The sequence below is a fragment of the Vombatus ursinus genome, unplaced genomic scaffold, assembly GCF_900497805.2.
Source record: "Vombatus ursinus unplaced genomic scaffold, bare-nosed wombat genome assembly UNPS02014770.1, whole genome shotgun sequence".
Lineage (NCBI taxonomy): Eukaryota > Metazoa > Chordata > Mammalia > Diprotodontia > Vombatidae > Vombatus > Vombatus ursinus.
The window spans coordinates 31,798,105-31,818,929 of record NW_020954548.1 but is presented as its reverse complement, the minus strand read 5'-3'; the positions used below and the strand labels follow the sequence as shown (position 1 = coordinate 31,818,929).

The window sequence follows — 20,825 nt, the reverse complement described above, 5'->3', positions numbered from 1 at the left end:
TAAATGCTTATGTTGAACACCTGTGTGTGTGCACCTGTTCTGCATTTGACCCAGATACATGGGCAGTCATTACATTTATGTGTATAACATTTTATAGCTTATAGGTGCTTTCTTCAAAACATTCCAGTAAGGTAACAAACTTATGTTATTCAGGTTAAGTGTTTTCCCCTAGGTCTCAGAACTAGTATTTGAGAGAACCAAGGATGAAAATCAGGTTTTTTTACTCTGGTGTTCTTTCTACAAGTAGACTATACTGCCTCTTCGGGCCTATATCTTCTTGTTGCCTTTACCTCATCTTTTGCTAGTTTCTGCTGACGTTTGAACAGGTAAAGGCAGCAGTGTGTTCACGCTCAGGATAGTATGATCCATGTGCAGTCAATATTTAATCTTGAGTGGTCTACTTTAAGTTTTCTCCAAAAGCATGTTATATTTTTAAAAAAGGAATGGAGGTAGGAAATGCCTGTATTTGGTTTTGCTTTGCACATTTTCCAGTAAATATCCATTAATTGGATTTGACAACTGGATATAAGGAATTGGACTTATTGTCCTCAGAACTTCTTCTCCTAAATTCAGGTTTATCCAATAAACATTTTTCTGCAGAAGGAAAGCATGATAAAATGTGATCAAGGAAATATAATCACAGATAGAAAATGTTCAATTAATAGTCTTTTGGCATTGGGAATGTTCTCTTTTAAAAAGAAACTCATGCATACAGGTATGGTAAAAGACTTTTCCTCACTACAAAGATGTGGTTACCATGAGGGTTTTGAAGCATTGTATTAGGAACTATGGTAGAAACAAATGAAGCCTATGAAAAAAATGAGATAAGATTTTGATTATTATTTATTTTTAATGTCCAAAGTGTTGGGATTTAATGACTGTAGAAAAGAACCTTGTGCTTGACTATTTCTGGATTCTTGGCTTCTATTGCTTTTAATTTAGAATATGCTGGGCTAAGAAATAGTAGTCCCTCTTACCTCAAAATGGCTTGGGACTTGACAACTGTAATTCTTTCTCATCTCTCTGTTATTTACTTTTTGAAGTTTTACCCATCTTTCAGGATCCACCTTGAGATATTAGATTGTAAACTCCTTGAGACCAAGAACTGGGTCTTAGTTTATCTTTGTATCCTCCAGGGCCTTGCAAATCCGTATGTCAGGACTTTGTGGGCCTATGGTTAGAGTTTCTAGACTCATAGTATTGAATAATGGATCAAGGTCATCCTGAAGGTAGGTTTTTAGTGGAGTGCTGTAGACAACTATTGTCTTTGGCTCCGTTGTTCATTTCCAAGGACTTAATGATGATATAGTATGATTATTGTATTCACTGTTACCACAAAACTGTGAGAAATAAATGCAAAATTGGGATCTAAAAAGATCCCAACAGATGGGAATGGTGGGCTGAATCTAAAAGATCAAATGTAATAGGGATAAATATGAAGTCCTGCACTTAAACACGAATTGGTTGGGAAAAATATAGTGAGATGTCAGTTTATATGAAAGACCTGGGTGTTTTAGTGGATTGTTTACTGTGCTTGCGGTTTGTTCTTCGTTCTCAAAGAGGACCATGACGTCAGGGAGATGATGACATGACTGGCAATTGCTTTTGATTTGAAGATCAACACGAACCATCAATGTGATAATGGATACTAGACTGCGTTAGTAGATATATAGTCCCCCAGATAAAGGGAAATGTGATGATCACACTGTCTTCTGGTCAAGTCACATATAAAGTATCCAACTCTTAGATATCACATTTCACAAAGAACATCAGTAAGCTAGAAAGTGATGATAAAAAGTCTTGAAGGCACGCCGATCATTTGAAGTGACTAAGATTGTTTAGCCTGAAGAAGAGAAGACTTGGGGTTGGGAGGGTAAAGAGTCATGGAAGTACTGTCTTTTTTGTTTGCTTTCTAAAATTTGAAGGGTTGTCACGTGGAAGAGGAATTATGATTAGATTTGTCTGGCTTGGCCTTGGAGGGCTGAACTTTATAGGACTTAGGAGAAGGAGACAGTTTTTGGCTTAATCTAGGGGGGAAATTCTCATAACAGAGCTGTTCAAAAGTTAAATAGGCTGCCTCTCCATGTAGTGTATTTTCAGTTACGGGTGTAGGGAGTGTTGTCTTTAAACAGGTCTTAGATGATTATTGTGGGAAATGTTGTAAAGAGAATATGTTTTTAAGATAATTTTCGGAGTAGATCTCTCAAATCCCTGCTAATTGTGAGATTGTGTTGTAAATGTGGCCTCCCATAGCTAAGCATGGTATTTCCTTCCTTTGTTATTTATCTTTGCCACTTACTTGTTCCTTACCATAAGATGACTTCTTGTTTTTGTTTTTGTTTTTTTTTAATATCATGGTGTTGTATTTGTTTTATTACTTCTCCCCTCCCCCCAGTGATTGTGAATATGGAGTATAGGGACTGTCTTTTGCTTCTTTGTAGGTACTCAGTAGTTATTGATTTTTCAGTCTATTCTATTATCCTAAGGACATGTAAGAAGGCCACATTTGAGTCAATTATCATGTGCTTATCTAGTGCTTACTATGAATAAAATTTATTATAAGTACTAAGCTTTGTGAGATAGGTTTTTTAAAAACCTCAGAGGAAGGATTTGAAAATAGGGGGAAAAAAGTACGGGAATCAGAAAAGAATAAATAGGTTGCAATAAATTATAAATTGTGGATGAATGCTATTGAAGCATTAACCTGGAGAATGATTCTTGGGTGACATTAGTCAGACAAAACTTCTTAGAGGAGAGGTGAATTTTGAATCCCATCTTTGAGGGTGTGCACTAAGTAAAGAAGGTCATTGCAAGGCAGGGGAAATAACATGACCAAGGCAGACAGAGCAAGATGTGGCTTCATTGGAACAGAGGGAATTTGATGGGAAACTATCAAGAGGTAAGGTAGAGTGGGAATTTGGTGCATAGGTGAGACAACAGGGTGTTTATATTTTATTTTAAAGTTTATAGGGAATAAGATAAAAAAGGGTGATTGAAAAAAAGCATGGCTGTTATGTTTAGGGTGAATTCCAACAGGTAGAAATTTGTGGCAGAGACTACTGAAGTAGTCCAGATGTGAAGACTGTGGAGATAGTGAGGAAGGGTTGAATCTAAGAGAAATCACAGAGCAGGAATTTCTTGCGATTTGAGAGTTGTGGTGTGGCAACATTATAATTGAAATTTGGTTCAGGAAAGAGCTTACAGTGTTTCTTTTTAACATCTTGCCCTGTATCCAGTTTTGATAAATGGAATTACTGGGTGCTGTCATTCTTCCTCAGGTACAAGAGAAGTTACTCTTGTCTGCGTGCCATTTACTGGTCTCATTAGCCACTACAGTGCGGCCAGTCTTTCTCATCAGCATCCCAGCCGTTCAGAAAGTATTCAACAGAATCACAGATACCTCTGCTCAGCCGCTTGTGGATAAGGTAGGAATTGAAATAAGTTCTTTGGCTGGATTGTTAGGGCTCTTGTCCATAACTTAGATAAGTATTTACCTTCATATCTTTCACTAAAAGACTACTTTTTGCAGATTGTTAGGGCTGAACTGTTAGGTGATCACATTCTAGTTTTCTTTCTAACCTAAGCTGTTTAGAAAGTTCTGCTTTGGGAACAGGCTCATATAAAGAGATTTTGCATCATTCTCCTTCAGGAACAGTTATTTTGACTCCAAATGTGAGAGTGTTTTACAATGCCTATATGGTACACCATGGTCTGATTTTTGAGACTGATTTCAGACAAGCAGTCCCCTTCATTAGCTCTTGGAGCATTTTTTTGGGGGGGGGGATAAGAATATTTAGCTACAAACTCAAGGAACTCAAAAGATTTTTTTTTTAGTTTCTTTGAAAATCTACTAAAAACATTTTATATAGTTATCCACTTAGAGAAAGTAATAATTTAAGGCAGGAACATGATAGTTAAACTTTCCTCCTTGGCCAATTCCAAAGAGGCAGGAGTGAGGTCTTTATGTATTTGCATTACCTGTTGAAGTCCCATGTATATGATTCTGATGCCAGTGTATGCTTGTGGATTCCCATACTTTTTTACACATTGGTTGTCCGTGGTTGCCTTTCTTAGGCCCAGGTGTTGGTATGCCGAGCCCTCTCCAATGTACTACTGCTGCCATGGCCAAATCTCCCAGAAAGTGAGCAGCAGTGGGCAGTGCGTTCAACAAACCATGCCAGCCTCATTTCAGCTCTGACCCGAGACTATCGCCACCTGAAATCCAGTGCCATTGTCCCACAGAGGAAGATGCAGCTTGAAGATAGTAAGTATATTAGATTATTGGTTAATAACAATAGTGACCTGATGTAGTGCGTACGGTTTTCAGAAAACTTTCACATCCATCCTCATTTGATCCATATGATTGACTTGGAGGCTGTGCAGAAAGAGATGTATCTGTGTTTTATGGAGGAGGAAACTGATAGCCAGAGAGATCAAATGATTTGCCCTGAATCCACACAGCCAGTTTAGTGGAAGAGTTATCTGCCACATCATTTTACCTGGTTTCTGCACAGTTGTCTGAGTAAGGAGAATCTGTGAATCCAAATGCCATGTGGTAGCTTGATTAAAAACCTGGAGACTTGATAAACTCAAGGGAAAGGGATTTCTTGGTTGGTGTTCATGGGTTCATCCTTTTTTACCCCTCCTTCCTAGCTATTGGCTAAATTTAAGGGTACAGATAGCCAGGATCAAGCAAGATCATCTATTTCTGGAATATCCTCTGAATGTCAGGATCTACCTGGAGTCCAGGATTGGAGGTAGTAGATACAGAGGTAGAAGGGACCACAGAGGCCATCTAGTCCAACTCTGATTTTGCAGATGATGAAGCTAGGATTTAGGGGGTTAAGTAGGGAGATTAAATGATTTGTCTGGTCATATGAGTTGAGAACCCCAGAGAGAAGATTTGACCTTCTGACTTTGGAGCCGGTGCTCATCCACTGGACTATGCTGTTATCTTGATCTGAAAGAAAAAATTATGTGTATGTTTACTGTACTCTTGCCTAAAACAGCTACCCTGTCTCTTGAATTGACTTGATTACCACTATATTCATGCAGTTATCTGTGTTTTTGCCTCCTTAAGGGCAATTTTGGTATTTTTCCTGTGGACCCTATTTTGGTGGGTGGGGCTCAACAGAGGCAAATGAGCTGAGCAGGCTATTGAGAAGCTTAGCAGGTAAGTTTTTAAAAATGGATCGCAGTTGAGTGTATGTTTAATATCTTTGTCTTGCAGGGTACATACGTAGGCAATAAAGATAATAAAGACTTGATTTGTTCCCATAGAGGCTGCTCAGTGAGTGTTATACCTGATAACTGAACTGTTGACACTTCCCCATATTCCTTACTTGGTGGGTCCTTGGAACACATCCTGACATGTAACTTAATCTTGATTTGTAGCCAAAGTGATTATCCACCAGACACTTAGTGTCTTAGAAGATATCGTGGAAAGTATCTCTGGGGAAGCTACAAAGTCTCGACAGATTTGCTATCAGTCGCTGCAAGAATCTGTTCAGGTCTCGCTGGCCCTCTTTCCAGCTTTTATTCATCAGTCAGGTATGAATGAGCTCCAAGGCTTTCAGTGATTTATGGGGCTAATGAGAATGAGGGCTAAGGACTCCTTTGAAGAAAATAGGGTTAGTGCAAGTATAGAGCTTCAACTTGTTTAAGTGGAATGAAAATCAACACAGAAAATGATTATTCTGTTTGGTGAATTTGGTTCTGAGAGTATAGAATCTAACAAGGCAGGTTGGTCATGTTCCATGGTAATGAGTCAGATGGGGACCTTCTTTTTCCATGAACCACTGTCACCTTCAGTTTTCTTTAGTCCCTGTCATCTCTAACATAGGAGATTGACGTAGATGAGAGTAATTTGGATCCAATTGTGAGAGGAAAACTGCTTTATGCAATTTGGCAATCTTCAAAATGACATATAACAAGTGTCTTTTTAGTCCCACTGGCATAAAGTACTCTAGCCATGTGGACTTAGTTTGCATGTCTTTTTGGTGTGCTGTTTGGACTCCATGAAAACAATATCTCAGTCAGCAAATACTTGTTGACTGTCTATTATGTGCAAAGAATTTATGTCATCTGGACAAGAATGTACCAAATAAGGCAATTTCTCATCAGGAAATGAAGGGCGATGCATGTGACTGGTACTTTTTGTAATTCATCTTTTTTTAATTCAGTCCCTATAATATGAATCATACATTCAATTAACTACTTATCCCCTAAACTCGGAGATTTTTGACCATAGATAGAAATTGATAAAGCCCTCTCATATGTTAACAAAAATACTTGTTTCTCTCTGTATGAGTACACCATTATCTACTCTGCATTGGAAATCACATAATTATATTTATAGACTGGGTGATTTGGCTTCCAGAGGAGCTTCATTTCCTCCAAAAAATGTTCAGGCAGAGGTTGACCATTCCAAAGTTATTTCCTCAGCAGTCCTTAATCTTTTTCTCCTTCCCAGTACTGCTTAGAGTAGCATCAGTGGATATAATCTCTCAGCATAAGGGGTTCAGGGAAAATGGCCATAGAGTTTAGAATTGGCCATAGAGTTTGTAGAACAGTTTATTGAGCATAGGGCTTCATGTTTACCACTTTTATCATGCCTTTGATTGGTTTATTTTGTGTTTATTAGATGTGACTGACGAGATGCTGAGTTTCTTCCTTACCCTGTTTCAAGGCCTTAGAGTACAGATGGGTGTGCCTTTTACTGAACAGATCATACAGACCTTTTTAAACATGTTTACCAGGTAACTGCAGATATATTAGTTAAATATTTCTGTGGCTGCTTCAAGCTCCATAAAAATGTTTGAATGATAACAAGTAACTCAGTATATTAGAATTTTTTAATTCTTCTGCTTGCTGGTTTGGGAATTGCATTGGCTTGTGCCATAAGAAATTCTTGTGTTTCAATGTCCTTCCCCCTTACATTTCTTCAGAGAACAGTTAGCTGAAAGTATCCTCCATGAAGGGAGTACTGGCTGTCGAGTAGTTGAGAAATTTCTGAAGATCCTCCAGGTGGTAGTGCAAGAACCCGGCCAAGTGTTCAAGCCTTTCCTTCCGAGCATCATCTCACTGTGCATGGAGCAAGTCTGCCCCATCATAGCTGAGGTAAGGGCCTGGGTGCAGAAAGTCTAAGGGACCCCCTTGCTGGTAGTGGTGGTGGTGAGACACATTGTTTAAGTTTTTAGACCAAGTACTTGAAGGTCTTTCTTCCTCCCACCCCTTCTTCACATTTCTAGTGGTGAGAAACTTGCCTTGGAAGTTTAACTACTGGAAAGGATTCATCAGAAAATTATCAGTTGTAGAGTAATAAGTTTATTTTAACTTTTGTTTAAAAAAAAGAACAGGTCAGTGGTAACTGTTGGGAAAGATTTTATTTTAAATATAGTTTTTAGTTATTAATTTGTGCTACCTCTACTCTTTTGCTGGCTTAAGTTTTGGAGGCACCTATTGTGTGTATATCTTTTATGCACAAGTCTATAATTATATCCTTCCTTAAGACAGAGTTAAGTATGTTAAATCCAATGTGATCTTAGAATTCCTGGCCTCTGCCCTGTGATTTAATTGAGCCTTAATAAATTAATGTGAATCCCTCAGATATCTACTCTTTTTTTTTTGGGTGAGGCAGTCGGGTTAAGTGACTTGCCCAGGGTCACACAGCTAGTAAGTTTCAAGTGTCTGAGATTAGAATTGAACTTAGGTCCTCCTGACTCCAGTGCTGGAGCTCTATCTACTGCGTCACCTAGGTGCCCCTGAGACCTACTCTTAAAATAAAATATTCCATTATCTTGGGATACTGCCTTACTAGGTGATATGGACTCAAAGTGAGGGTAGGGTTAGGACAGCTTATTGAGAAAGTAACTGTGACTTCAGTGATAATGTGTATGTATGTGTGTATGTGTGTAAATGCTAGGTGCTCTGGACTTTATGGCTGTGCCCTGTCCATGTATGAGAGAGCATGTTCTATCTTGAGTGCCTTAAGTTGGAAGTATAGTAGAAACTGGAGATTAACTTGGTGCTCTTTATGACACCTGTCCTATATTTGGACCTTTCTTTTTTACGCCAGGATCCTATAGGGCCTCAAAACCTGGCTAATATTATTAAAGTGGTACCCCACACCCCAAGGGGGCTTGATTCCTTTTTATTCGTATTATAGAAAAGGGAAAAGGCACAATAGCATTTAGTAAGAGTGTTAAATGTAATTTGGCTAGTTTTTGAACCAGAAAAATCAGTAAATAACTCTCATTTCTGCCTTCACTCAGAAGCCCTTGAGTAGCACTGTAGGATAGTGGAGTTAGGAGTCCTACACTTGAGCCTGAGCTCCCTCTTTGACTTTCTCTAGTTCCTTGGGCAAGTCACCTAACCTGTCTGGACTTTCATTTCCTCATTTGTAAATTTTTATTTTGTAAGAGTAAGTTTTATAACTGTACCAGCCTCACAGGGCTTTCATGAGGAAAGCACTTGGTAAAATACTATATGAACAAGACCAATTATTATTTCTAGGTTGAGGTTGCTGCCAAGTCCTTCAAATGGAAAGTTCTAAACTGGCTTCCAAATCCTAGCCCAAACTTGACCTATGATTAAGCTGAAGCATTGCTAGTTGATTTCAGCTGAGGATTCAAGTGGAGTTTTTTTTTTTGTTTTTGTTTTTGTTTTTGTTTTTTACCACACACAAAACATATCTCAGGAGCTGTGATCTTACTGTAACCAGACAACTCAGCAGCCTTTGATATGAGTAGTTTCCCTCTTAGCCAGAGAATTTAAGGGCATTTCTGTGTTTCCCAGCGTCCCTCTCCTGATGTGAAGGCTGAATTGTTTGAACTACTTTTCCGGATTCTCCATCACAACTGGAGGTATTTCTTCAAGTCCAGTGTCCTGGCCAGTGTCCATAGAGGAATTACAGAAGAGCAGATGGAAAATGAAGTACAATTCAGTGCCATCATGCAGGTAATTTGAAAACCCTCTCAATTGATCACTTCAGTATAGAGCAAGAGTTAGAAAGTATTCTTGAGAAAGTTAGGAGTTAGTTTTTTGTGTCACAGACTCTGTTGAAACCAGTGGACCTGTTATCAGAATAATGTTTTAAAATTCATAAAATAGAAACCCTCTTCCCACAAGTATCTTTAACCCTCCTGGAATATCTTAAAGAGTTCATCTCTTAAATAAGATTCACAATATCCCATTCCCAGAGGCTTACATAGTTCAGGGATCCAATGTGTTACAATGTGTTAGGTCAAGGATTGGGAACCTGCAGCCTCCAAGCCACACGTGGCCCTCTAGGTCCTCAAGTACGGCTCTTTGACCGAATCCAAACTTCACAGAACAAATCCTCTTAAAAGGATTTGTTCAGTAACACTTGGACTCAGTTAAAAGGCTGCACCCAAGGAAGTAGAAGGCCACATGTGACCTCAAGACCGCAGGTTCCCCACACCTGCCCTAGAAGGTCCCTGTATTGTCTATTCTTACATCAACTAAGATGAAGTCCCCACATTAGCTTCCCTCCCCCATCAAGGAATAACCCTTAATCTGTAATCATTTTTTCGGGGGGGGGGAGGGGGCAGGGGCAGGGTGTCAAACTATCTCTGCCATTTCCATAGCTAAGAAGTTATCAGGAATTATAAGTTGTGGTAGCCTACCCTGATGAGGAGATATGAAGACTGTTCATAACAGGGTAGTGGTTGGGAGATATAGCATATAAAGCATACAATCCAAAGAGAGTTATATTCAATGAGTAGAACATATGGGTTTTAGGATAGGCATACAGACTCAGGTGTTCCTCAAGGTGTCAGTTGAAGTTAATTTATATAAATAGACTAAGTGATTGTATCCCATTTTAACAAGTGCAGTTTAATTCATCAAGAATTTATTAAGTCACAACTTTTTGCAAGGTTCTATGCCAGATATACAAAGACAAAAAAAGAAATAGTCTTTGTCCTCAAGTAGCTTATACTCTACAAGAGTATAATAATAAATAGTATACTCTTTATTATAAAGAGTATGCTATATAAGAATATAATAAAAATATAATAGATAATTTTTTTTAAAATGCTATGTTTGCCTGAAAGGGGGCAATTTAATACCAAAATTAAGATGTGAGAAGTGTTGAGGAGAAGTTGAAGCTGAGAGGATGGTATGGAGTGGCCAGAAAGTTACAGTTATACAGGTAGATATAACAAGAATATTACATACTCTTCAATTGTCTTGTGAGGTTTAATCAGACCTCTTCAAAATGGTTTCAGTCTGTTCTTGAGATGTTTGCTTCTGTTTCTATAAATTCATTTTATTTCCCAGGCTTTTGGACAATCTTTTCTCCAGCCTGATATCCACTTATTTAAACAAAATCTATTCTACCTGGAGACTCTGAACACCAAGCAGAAGTTGTATCATAAAGTAAGTTCTGCTCTTCCTTTAGAAATGTTTTCTTTGGGTTAGGTACAGCTGTGAGAGTCCATTTTCTTAGATTAGTAATTTCTTGAGTACTTGGCATTTGCCTACCTGCTTGGGGGGGACTCAGAGGTAGGGGTTTCCTGGTGCTGACTGTGGCCATATATATTGAAAACTGTCATCTTTTCTACCTGCAGAAGATCTTTCGGACCACCATGCTGTTTCAGTTTGTGAATGTGCTGCTCCAAGTCCTGGTCCACAAGTCACATGACCTGCTGCAAGAAGAGATAGGGATTGCCATTTACAACATGGCTTCAGTTGACTTTGACAGCTTCTATGCAGCCTTCCTCCCAGAGTTTCTGTCTAACTGTGATGGTGTGGATTCCAACCAGAAAAATGTTCTGGGGAGGAATTTCAAAATGGATCGGGTGAGAGGAAAGAGAGGCCAGGCCACAGGGAAGGGCGGGTTTGGGCAACCTCATGGCCAGAGGCACCAGTTCATCAGAGGGAGGTTGTGTTACTCCAATTCCGGGGATGGTAAGGACCTGAATAGTTAGTTTGTACTAACACTTAGCTTGCCAGTGATTCATATAGTACCCACTAGATTTTCTCAGTGTCTTATGTACTTAGTTTGACTTTGCTCTTTCTCTTGCTTTGGCTTTGAGGAAGGAAGTGTTCTATGAAATTGATTAGTGTTTCTGCCCTAGTTCGAATAACCAATTTGGGATGTACATTAAGTAGGAAGCCCATTAGCTGGGGGTGGTTGCTTCCTGAACTTCCAGAACTCTGCTTGAAAAGTGGCTTTGCTGTTAGCTGAACACACTGTGCTGGTATTAGCACAGTACCTGGCACATAGTAATTACTTAATAAATGCTGCCTTCATTTTTCTATCTGACCAACAAACATGTCTTATAGGACCAGTCGAAACCTTTCCTGAAGCTAAAATGATCACTTAACTTACATCTCCAAGAAATGTTGTAGGTGTACATTTATTTAGTCTGATACAATTTGTGTTACTTAATGTTATGGTGTTTATTCCACACCCTGTGGTCATCATAACATATGAATATTGAACACTCGATTAGTTATATATTTCTCCAGGTATTAAAGGTTAGTTGATTAGTCTCTTATCCTGGCTTTTGCTTAGGGTTCTTTATTAGTCTTCCCAGTATTCTTCACAGTATTAACTAATGTAGTCATGCAGGTCAAAGAAGTATTTGCCTGCCTCCTTTGCCAGTTGCCTGACTGTTTCTGAACTGGAGCCATTGAAGAAAGAAGAGGAGGTCCAGGCAGGTGTCTTGTGCAGTTCCTGTAGCCCTTTCATTGTGACAGTAGCCAAAGGAAAGTTAGAGGTGGAAACAGATTGCAGGCCCCTGCTTGTTAGCAGCACAGGCTACATGTCAAGCTAACTGGGCCTTGGGCTGATGGACACACCAGCTAATTTCATTCATTGTTATCCTTATTTCCAGCTTGTCCTTCTTGACAAGACTGACTTTAGTTGTCTGGTCAGAATTATTGACCTTTTGTGGGAGAGTCTTTGTTGCTTTATTGCAGTCTGTTATTTATTATTATGTTTATTATTTATTGCAGTCTGTTTTTTATCTCTCTTTCCCTGTATAATAAAGAAATAGAATTTCCATTTTTCTTCTTAATGTCTGGTAGATATGAAGAGTACATATTTGTAGTACATAAGAAATTACAACTACCTCCTCCCATTTTTCCCCTTTGGTTTTCTTTATTCCCACAGCCTTTTGAGGTTTCTCTGAATTCTCTGGCTATTTGGCTTACACTTTGTTCCTAAACTTGAGGTTTTTCTATATCTCTTAGTTAAGTTTCTTCTCACTTTCCTTGAGTTTTATATGTGTTTTCACAGTTTTTTCTTTACCCCTTAGATCCTCTGTTCTTCTTTGTCATAGCGAGCATGTGATCCATTCTGCTATTACTTACTGAGGCTTTTTGAAATTCACCCTACTGACATTAATTTTCAATGTTCTAATTTCCCTTTTTTTTTTTGTTTTTTTTTTTTTTTTTTTTTTTTTTTGTTTTTTTTTTTTTTTTTGTTTTTTGTTAGAGATGCCTCAGACATGACTACAGGACTTAGAAAAAAGAGATTTCAAAGAGGTTTCTGCCCTGTTTGGGCATATGTTGAAGTCAGTAGATGTCCTCTGAATGCTTGATGGCAAAATCAATCCTCAAAATGTGTTTCTTGCCTTAACAGGCCTAGGAAATGGCTGAGTGATATCTTGCTACAAATGACGTAAAGCTTCTCTAGTTATTGGAAAAAATTATAAGGAAATTTTGACCTTTGTCTCTTCTTCCTTACTTTCCAACTGATTTCAGAAGTCTTGAAATGGTCATCAACATTCTGAGCTAGTTGGGTCAGTAAAAAGATGTTTGATAGTCACTTGTGGTTGTTAGCTGGCACAGGGGATGATGTGACTGGTACTTTTGAGGAATAGCCAGTTTCCTTATTGAGATTCCTGTAGGCTACATGCCAGGCATATCTTTGCTTATTTGTCTTAATAGGCATATAGTTAAGGGGATCGTGTCTTTAGTGTTCAGGATCTGGCAGTTTTGTCCTAATGCCTCTAGACTGTTGCTCAAGCCTCCCACACAGGCTTTAGTACTTCTGTTGAGAACAGTCTTTACTTTTCTTTATGATGCAAAACCCAGTCCACCACACCTGTTTCCTTTGGTCATCTTCTCTGTGGCTGCTGGGCATAAGATCACAGATTTAGAGTTGGAAAGGGAACCAAGAGGTCCTCTGATCCAGCACCCTCATTTTACAGATGAGGAAGCTAAGGCCCAGAGAAGTTCGTAAGTGACTTGCTTAAGGTCATAGGGGTGGTAAGTAGCAGGACTGGGATTCCTCTTAACTCCAGATTTCATGCTCTTTGCTCTGCACCACCTAGTTGGTCCTAGTTTGTTCCCAGTTGTTCAGGGAAAGCCTCAGGTGAGAAGGAATCAGCAATGTTAATAATAGACCCTTGGACTTTTCTCTATCAGGAATTTTCACCCAGCTCCTCAACTCAACTGAGGGCAGAGGAGTTTTTCCACATCTAGACAAGGACAACCAGTGGGGATCTAAGTCCCTACAAGTCAGGTGGTGTGGCAGTAGTCCTTAGCTTGTGAGAATGAACTGGGGGTGTTAGGTGGAAATCAGGGCGGAGCATGGTCAGGTATATTTGGTGAGTGAATGATGCAGTGATTTGCTGAAACCCCTGGAGTTTTCCCTCACAAAGTCTAAATTAGATCAGCTGTTGATGATCACTTTCCAATGCTATTTTCTTTCTTTTTCTCTTTTAAATTCAATAAATGCCCAAGTTTTTTCTCTTGAGGATCAGTCAGGAAGGGAAATCACTAGCAGTTGTTTCCTTCAGCTTTAACACTTCAGTATAATTTCTAACCATGTTCTCTACTCAGTAGAAATGTTGTAGAGGTAATTTTGCATGGGTTGAAAAGGTCGCACTAGAAAACCTTCCAACTTTATTTCTATGACTCTTCCTTGTGTGATATGTTTTGTGCTCACACGCATGCATGCGTGTGTGCCTGCATCTGCGTGTGTTTAATTTTTTGGTTGTCAGTATCTTCATTCTTCCATCCATATTGATAAAACTGACTTTAAAAAAAGCTTTGTCTATTATCTCAGGAAGGAGCCACTCATTAGCTCCATGTTAGTTCTTTGGGAGGAACTAGTATGGGCAAGGCTGTGTAGGGACTTGACTTTTAGTGAGGGGGGAGACTGAGGTAGGTAGAGAGAGAGAGGCCTTCTTCAAGAGGTTTTTTTTGGTAGTATTTTTGTGGAGCTGGTTTCTTTTGTGATGACAAACTGAACTGAGTGGTTAAAATTCCAAACTGGTGTCCCATTTTACCTGAAGAGGCCTCACTCCCATTTTTCAATTCACTTGGCTTTTGTAATGAGCAGCTTGCGTTTGGAGAGGTTAATGTTCAGAAACCTGTACTGATCCAACCAAGAATTATAGATTAAATTTCAGATTTAGTATCTATTGCATTTAAATGATTAAGATATTTCATTTTTCACGGAAGGTGGACTGAGAACTGTAGACAAAGCTTTTAATCCCTCTTGATCCTAAAGGTCTTTTAACAGATTTGGTCCGTCCCAAGACCACACAGGGAACGGCAATGTGGGTACGGAGATTGACTGAGACAAGGGAGGGAACCCTAGCTAGATTTGTAAACCAGGTCTGTTTTTGAGTCAGTGGGGCTTATTCCTACAGGCGTCTTGGTTGCTACAGCCCTGTGTTTCTGTCTTTCAGGACCTGCCATCGTTCACCCAGAATGTGCACCGACTGGTAAACGACCTGCGCTACTACAGACTTTGCAATGACAGTTTGCCCCCTGGCACAGTGAAGCTATAGTGTCTGCACTGGACCCTTGTTCTGTTTACTGTCCCAACAGATCTGTACTTCTGCCGCTGCTGCCACCACCACCTCCACCTCCTTTCTCTCAGACCTCTTGGGGCACACCATGGACACATGTTGGTGAATTTGCACCCTGGGCTCCATCTATAACCTAACCTCCCATCCTCCACCCTTTGTTCCTGCCTCAGCCCCAGGTGACTCACCAGCACTGTCTTCAGGATGTGTCTAAACACCAGTTGTAGTTACCAGGGCATTTGGAGAGGACGGAGAGTCTTGTTGTCAGGTATTAGGGTCTTAGCACTTTCTGTGACGTCCAGAGATTTCAGTGGGTGGTCTGTGCAGATCATGTGTATATCAATCATGAGGCAGAAACGCCAAAGACAACTTAAGACATTTGTACCTTCGCATCATTCCGCCTTCTTGCACCCACTCCCTCCTCCCAAGGCTGTCGAAGGAGAAATGTGACATCAGAACTGTTCTGGCACTTCTGTCACTCCCTATTCTCTCCTGTCCCACCCTTCCCTTCCTCCCATCCCTCCCCCTTTACATCTCTGCTATTTGCAGAGATTAGAAAGACTTATGTTTTTGTTATTGTTTTCTCATCATTCCATTGTGATACTAAGATGCTTAATGGAAATAAAATGCTTATGTTGTTGTTTTAAAAGCTGGCAAAATTAGCTTCTCTCTCCACAAATAGTACTTAGCAGGGTTAGCATACTGAAAACCATGGTAGGAGGCAGAAGATCTGGAAGCCCTTAAATTAAAAATTAACTCTCTTGAACCTCTAATCTTTGTTGATGCAGGCTTGATCTTCCAGGCAGTGTTCCTGAGTGGTGAGGGGTACACTGAGGAAATGTGTACAGGATCACTTTGGTCTTCTAGCTGTGGCTTGACTGGGTTTGGGCAAATGTCTTTTCAGTCAGGCATGATACTGAATTATTTTGTGGATAATAGATAGTCATAAGTGACTTCAAGACTAAACAGGAATACGGTGGGCAGATGAAGGTGGATGCTGCTCACTTGCTCTTGAGAGTGAGTCCTGGCAACCCAATCATATCTGATTTTAGAGGTCCTCTAGCAACACAGCTGTTCTTAAAAAGGCACATGTGAGTGTGCGGGGTATAGTGGATAAGAGCTAAATAAGACTTGGGGGTCCTGAGTAGTATTCTGTGCCAAGCACTTTCCTTAACTGTTCCATATAGAGAAATCACATATTCTCAGAATTGGAAGGGCCTTGAGAAGATATTAGTCCAGCCTGTACTTTAAGAAAGATTTCTTCTACAGCATAGCCAACAAATGGTCATCTGCTTTTTTTTAAAGACCTCAAGTGATGTGTAATCCACTGATTCCTGAGACAGCCCGTTCCATTGTGGGATAGCATTGTTAAAAAATTTGTCTCATGGCTTAAATTTGCTCCTTCGGCAACTTGTACTCACCTCTCCTAGTTTTGCCTTCTGAGGCCAAGGAGAACATGTTTTATGAGTAGTTCTTCCAGAAGATAGTCTTGGCAATTCTTGAAGATTGCTGTTGTGTCTCCCTACCCCCAGTCTTTTCTTCTTTATCTACATTTATTTCATCTGAACTATGTATGGCAAGAATTTGAGGCCCTTCATTATCTGGAGTGGTCCTCTTCAAGTTATCATTGCCCTTCCTAAGTGGTACTCATAAATGAATACAGTATTCCAGCAGTTTTCCTGGTCTGAGCAGGGCATAGGACAGTGGGACCATCACTTAATGGACACTGTCTCTTAAGGCAGCCTAAGATGATGTTAGATTTCTTGTCTACTGAGTTTGTCTTACAAATGTGAAATATGTGAAAGCCCTCACTCAGAGGACTTTTTACTTGGAATATGTAAAAAACAATAGCACAAGATGAATAAGCATTCATTTGGATGCAATAATAAAATGCCATGGTATAATTTTATGTATATTAAAGTTTATTTCTATCCTAATTTCCCTTAAAGAACAGTGATTGTTAAAAAAGCAAACAAAAAAGATTTCTTGTCTACAATGTTCCACTGTTGACTAATATTGAGCTTGTAGGCTATTAAAACTCACATAACATTTCCAGATGAACTGTTGTCTGGCCATATTTCTCCCTTCTTAGTTTTGTGAAACTGATGTTTTAAACTCAAGTGTGAGACTTTTCGTTTATCCCCATTAAATTTTATCATTTTCAGTTTTACTTAATGTTTTATCTTTGGGAATTTAAAAAAATCATTATCAGCCATTTTCTTAGCTAGGCCTCTCAGTTTTTTGTCATCTGCAAATTTGATAAGCGTGTTCTTTATGGTTTTTTTCCCATGTCAGGGAGAAAAATCTTAGGTAGTTTGGATCCACACACAGATCCTTGGGGCCCTTCATCTGTAACTGTCCAAGATTACATTGAACCATTAATAACTACTCCTTGGGACTGGCCATTCATCCAGTTCCAAATCCACCTAATTATAACAAGATCAGTTAGCCCACATATCTCTGTTTTTCCCAAGAGTAGCATTAAAGACTGTATCAAATGATTTGCTAGAATTTAGGCAAATTATATAATATTTCTCTGACTTGCTACTAATCTAGTGACCCTCTCAAAGAAAGGAAATAAGACCAACATGACCTGTTCTTGGCTGAAATCATACCAGCTCATTGTGACCCTCTTTTCTAGATGTTTACTACCTATCCTTCTAATGATAACCTTCTAGAATTTTGCCAGTTAACAAAGTCAATCTCACGGGTCTGTGATTTTCAGGTTCCCTTGTCTCCCTTTCCTGTTGGTACCTCTCCAATTTTTGTAACTTTTCAAAGGTCACTGACAATGGCTCCGTAATCACATGTGCCAGTTCTTTAAGCACTCTTAAGATGCAGTTCGTCTGGGCTGGGTGATTTGACTTAAGCAGCTCTTAGGCCTTCCCTTTACTATTGCTTTAACTTTTATGTTGGGTATCAGCTTCTGTTAACTGTTTTTGTTCTGTTCTTTGCAGACCAAAGATCTTTCTCCTTGGCATAGAAAACAGATGCAAAACAGGATTTGTGCAGCTTCCTATGCACCCCTAGTAGCAGTTCATTCCCCTCTTTGATTCTCCCTTTTCCCCCAACATTGCCCTGTTTGTTATCCTTAGCTTGGCCTGCCAGATTCAGTTCATTCCTGGCATTTTTTGCCTGTTTTAAATTTTTCTCACTAACTTTTATTTTTACAGCACTTTTCATTTTCCAATATAGTCTTTCCCTCCCCCATCCCAGAGAACCATCTCTCATGATAAAGAGTAAGAAGGAAAGAGTTCAGGAAAACTAACCAACATATTAACCAATGCAGAGTTTCACACCATAGACCCCTTGCCATGGTGCTTGAGGGAGAAGAGAGAGGTTCATTCTTATTTCTTCTTCAGGTCCATATTTGCTCATTTTAATTATACAAGATTGTTTTAATATTTTCCTTTCCTTGTTTTAATTTTTCCTTTTCCATGGTTGTAGTATATGTTGCTTTCTTGATTCTCTACTTCAGTTTGTATCGGTTCATATGTCTTTCCTGAGGTCATCCTTTAATACGGTACAGTAATGGTCCATTACATTCATGTACCACTGTTTAGCTGTTGCCCAATTCATGGACATCTGCTTTTTTTGCTTTAGCATTCTTTATAAAATTATGCCATTCTTTCATATTTATCCTTTGTTACCTGTTGGTACTTATATCTTTTTAATATTTAAATTGGTGGATGGGATGGGTACTTGTGCAGCCACATAAGTCTTATCTCCTTTTTGCCCCTTGTTGGAATTATTTCTCTGTGTCTTCAGAGTTCTTTAGGGCTTGTCATCATAGCCCTCCTGGGCTGACTTCTCTATAGACTTTCAGGGTATAGGATTCTACCTAACTTTTCTCAGAACCCTTTGGAATTTCCCATCTCAAAAATGTAGGTCTCATGTTAGACAATGCCTGGCTTTTCTTCTGTATCCACTTCTGTTCTCCAGTGGAATTGTCCCTCTCCTCAAGGTTTCCATTCATTTCCCCTCGTGTTTGTAAGAAGAATCAGGTACAGAACAGAATTTGCCTTTATTGGCTTCTCATCCTTTTGAAGGATGAAATTATCATTAAGGAAAGTTATGAAATTATTAGTTGCTTCTGACAGAAAACACCAGGCAGATGTCCAGGTAACTGAAGTCTTTCACAACTACCCTATCATACTTTTGTGCCAGGCTTGAGATCTGCTGAACTCCACATTGATTTTTCTCTCTTTCGAGGTGGTCTGTAATACACTCTGCGGGCAGTATCAGTTCTTTTTCTCTCTGCTGATCTTGACCTAATTGTTCACCATGCTTCCATCTTCTGGTTCCTGGATTTTCTAGTGTTAACATTTTTATAGATATTGCTGTTCCCTCTCACTTTAACAATCCTGTTTACTTTGAATGTAAGGCATATGAGTTCAAAGCTATGTTCTAGTTATGTTTCAGCGATAGATCTAAGAGGTTGAATTTGACTCCTTTGTCCACCTTGCCTTGTTACTATCTATCCTGTATGTATTTATGTATAATCATCTGAGGCTGTAGGTTTTATATTAAATTCCCCTTCAAACTGACTCCTCCCTAGGATTGTGTCTCCTGTGAATCCCTGAGCATTTCTATTCTAGTTCTGCATTGTAACTATTCTCCTTGGTGTCTAGTTTAGTGGATATACACAGACATTTTTGCCTTCAGGCAAATATATTCTTACCAGTTCTTGTTAGGTATGCCCCATCCTTGACTAGGATCGTGTTATTCTCGTATTTTAAGCCATGGTCCAGAAATGCAAATCCCATTCTCAAATGCCATCTTTTTAGCCAGCTGAGCTCTTCCAAAATCTCCCTTTCATTTCTGAATCCCTTGTTCTTCAGTGGATAGTAGTGATAAAACAACATCTGTGCTCGTAAGATTTTCATTTTCTTGCCAGTAACCACATAATCCTTAACAGTGCTTTTCTAGGTTACTTCTGGAAGTAACGTACGTTCCCCAGTACAAACCAGAAGTAGGTTGAACAAGTCTTGTGAACAAATTGTCTGTCCCATCTAGGAGACATGGCCTGGGAAGACAGCAGGTCTTTCTCATCAGGCCAGCAAATAACCTCCTCGGTGCCTGCTTAGCAGGCAGTCTACCCACCAGCATCATTTGCCTCTTCTTCTCCGACCCTTACAAAGCAATCCTTCAGCTGACAGCACCTGGGTTCATCTCATAGTGCAGGGCTTCTTAAACTTTTTCCATTCACGACCTCTTCGGCGCTTCTTTAACTGCGGGTCGCGACCCCACGTGGGTGAGAAGAGCTGTTAGAGTACCAGCGTGTGCTTCCTCTTCAGAGCATCCAGCTTCTTCTTTGGGAAGGTCCTCAGGTTCATTTTTTACACCTTAAAAGTCTTTACCGGTCCTTCTCTTGCTCCTCTGTGTAATACTCTTCCCTCCTCCAACCTCTTGAGATGGGCGTCTGTGTCTGTGTGTCTGTGTGTGTGGGGGGGTGTGTGGGGGGTGTGTGTGTGGGGGGTTGTGTGTGTTTGTGGGGGGGTGTGGGTATGTGTGGGTATAAAAGGAAAATCTCATATTCTTTTATTTCAAGAGTTGCCAAGTGTTCCCCTCTGCCCTTGATCTTCTCTCCTAGGCAGAAGGCCAACTTGCACTTTGAACATAGATAGCAATCTAGGCAGAAATATAAACATTGCCAACTGCGTGCACATTACTGCAAAGTTCCCCCTTCATACTTGTTGATTATGAGATCTGCAGGTTTGAAGTGTTTGCTAGCAGCAATCCTGGAGGTGCTCTTTCTGCTGCGATTCTCAGGCAGATACAGATCACTGAAACTCTGGCTCCCTAAATGTGATGTATGCCTGTGGTTAAGAATTAGCTTTCCCCAATACAAAGCGATGGCTTTGGGAAGCCAACTTTCTAAGCCTGGGAGCAGTAATTGCTCAGAGTTCTAGTATTTCATATGTGAAAGGGTCTTTAGTTTTATAGTCCAGCCTTCCCCCCAGTGCAGCCTTCCCCCCAGTGCAGCCATCTCATCTCTATCCATAACAGGTTGTCATTCAGCCTCAGTTTGAA

General features: G+C 39.7%; 1 protein-coding gene across 3 annotated transcripts in view; it reads left to right on the top strand.

The window, feature by feature from the left end:
* Nucleotides 1-16,701, top strand: part of XPO6 (exportin 6) — a 113,060-nt gene extending 96,359 nt beyond the window's left edge. For 2 of the 3 annotated variants that reach the window (XM_027862993.1, XM_027862995.1), the window contains 9 exons: nucleotides 3,277-3,425; nucleotides 4,075-4,264; nucleotides 5,395-5,550; nucleotides 6,644-6,758; nucleotides 6,948-7,119; nucleotides 8,797-8,958; nucleotides 10,303-10,401; nucleotides 10,593-10,823; nucleotides 14,673-16,701. In XM_027862993.1, the coding sequence (XP_027718794.1) occupies nucleotides 3,277-3,425; nucleotides 4,075-4,264; nucleotides 5,395-5,550; nucleotides 6,644-6,758; nucleotides 6,948-7,119; nucleotides 8,797-8,958; nucleotides 10,303-10,401; nucleotides 10,593-10,823; nucleotides 14,673-14,774 (1,376 nt within the window). In that variant the 3' untranslated portion in view covers nucleotides 14,775-16,701. Of the gene's footprint in view, nucleotides 1-3,276; nucleotides 3,426-4,074; nucleotides 4,265-5,394; nucleotides 5,551-6,643; nucleotides 6,759-6,947; nucleotides 7,120-8,796; nucleotides 8,959-10,302; nucleotides 10,402-10,592; nucleotides 10,824-11,599; nucleotides 11,685-14,672 lie in introns of all 3 variants that reach the window. The other variant, XM_027862994.1, reaches the window with a different exon arrangement.
* The last annotated feature ends 4,124 nt before the right edge of the window (nucleotides 16,702-20,825 follow it).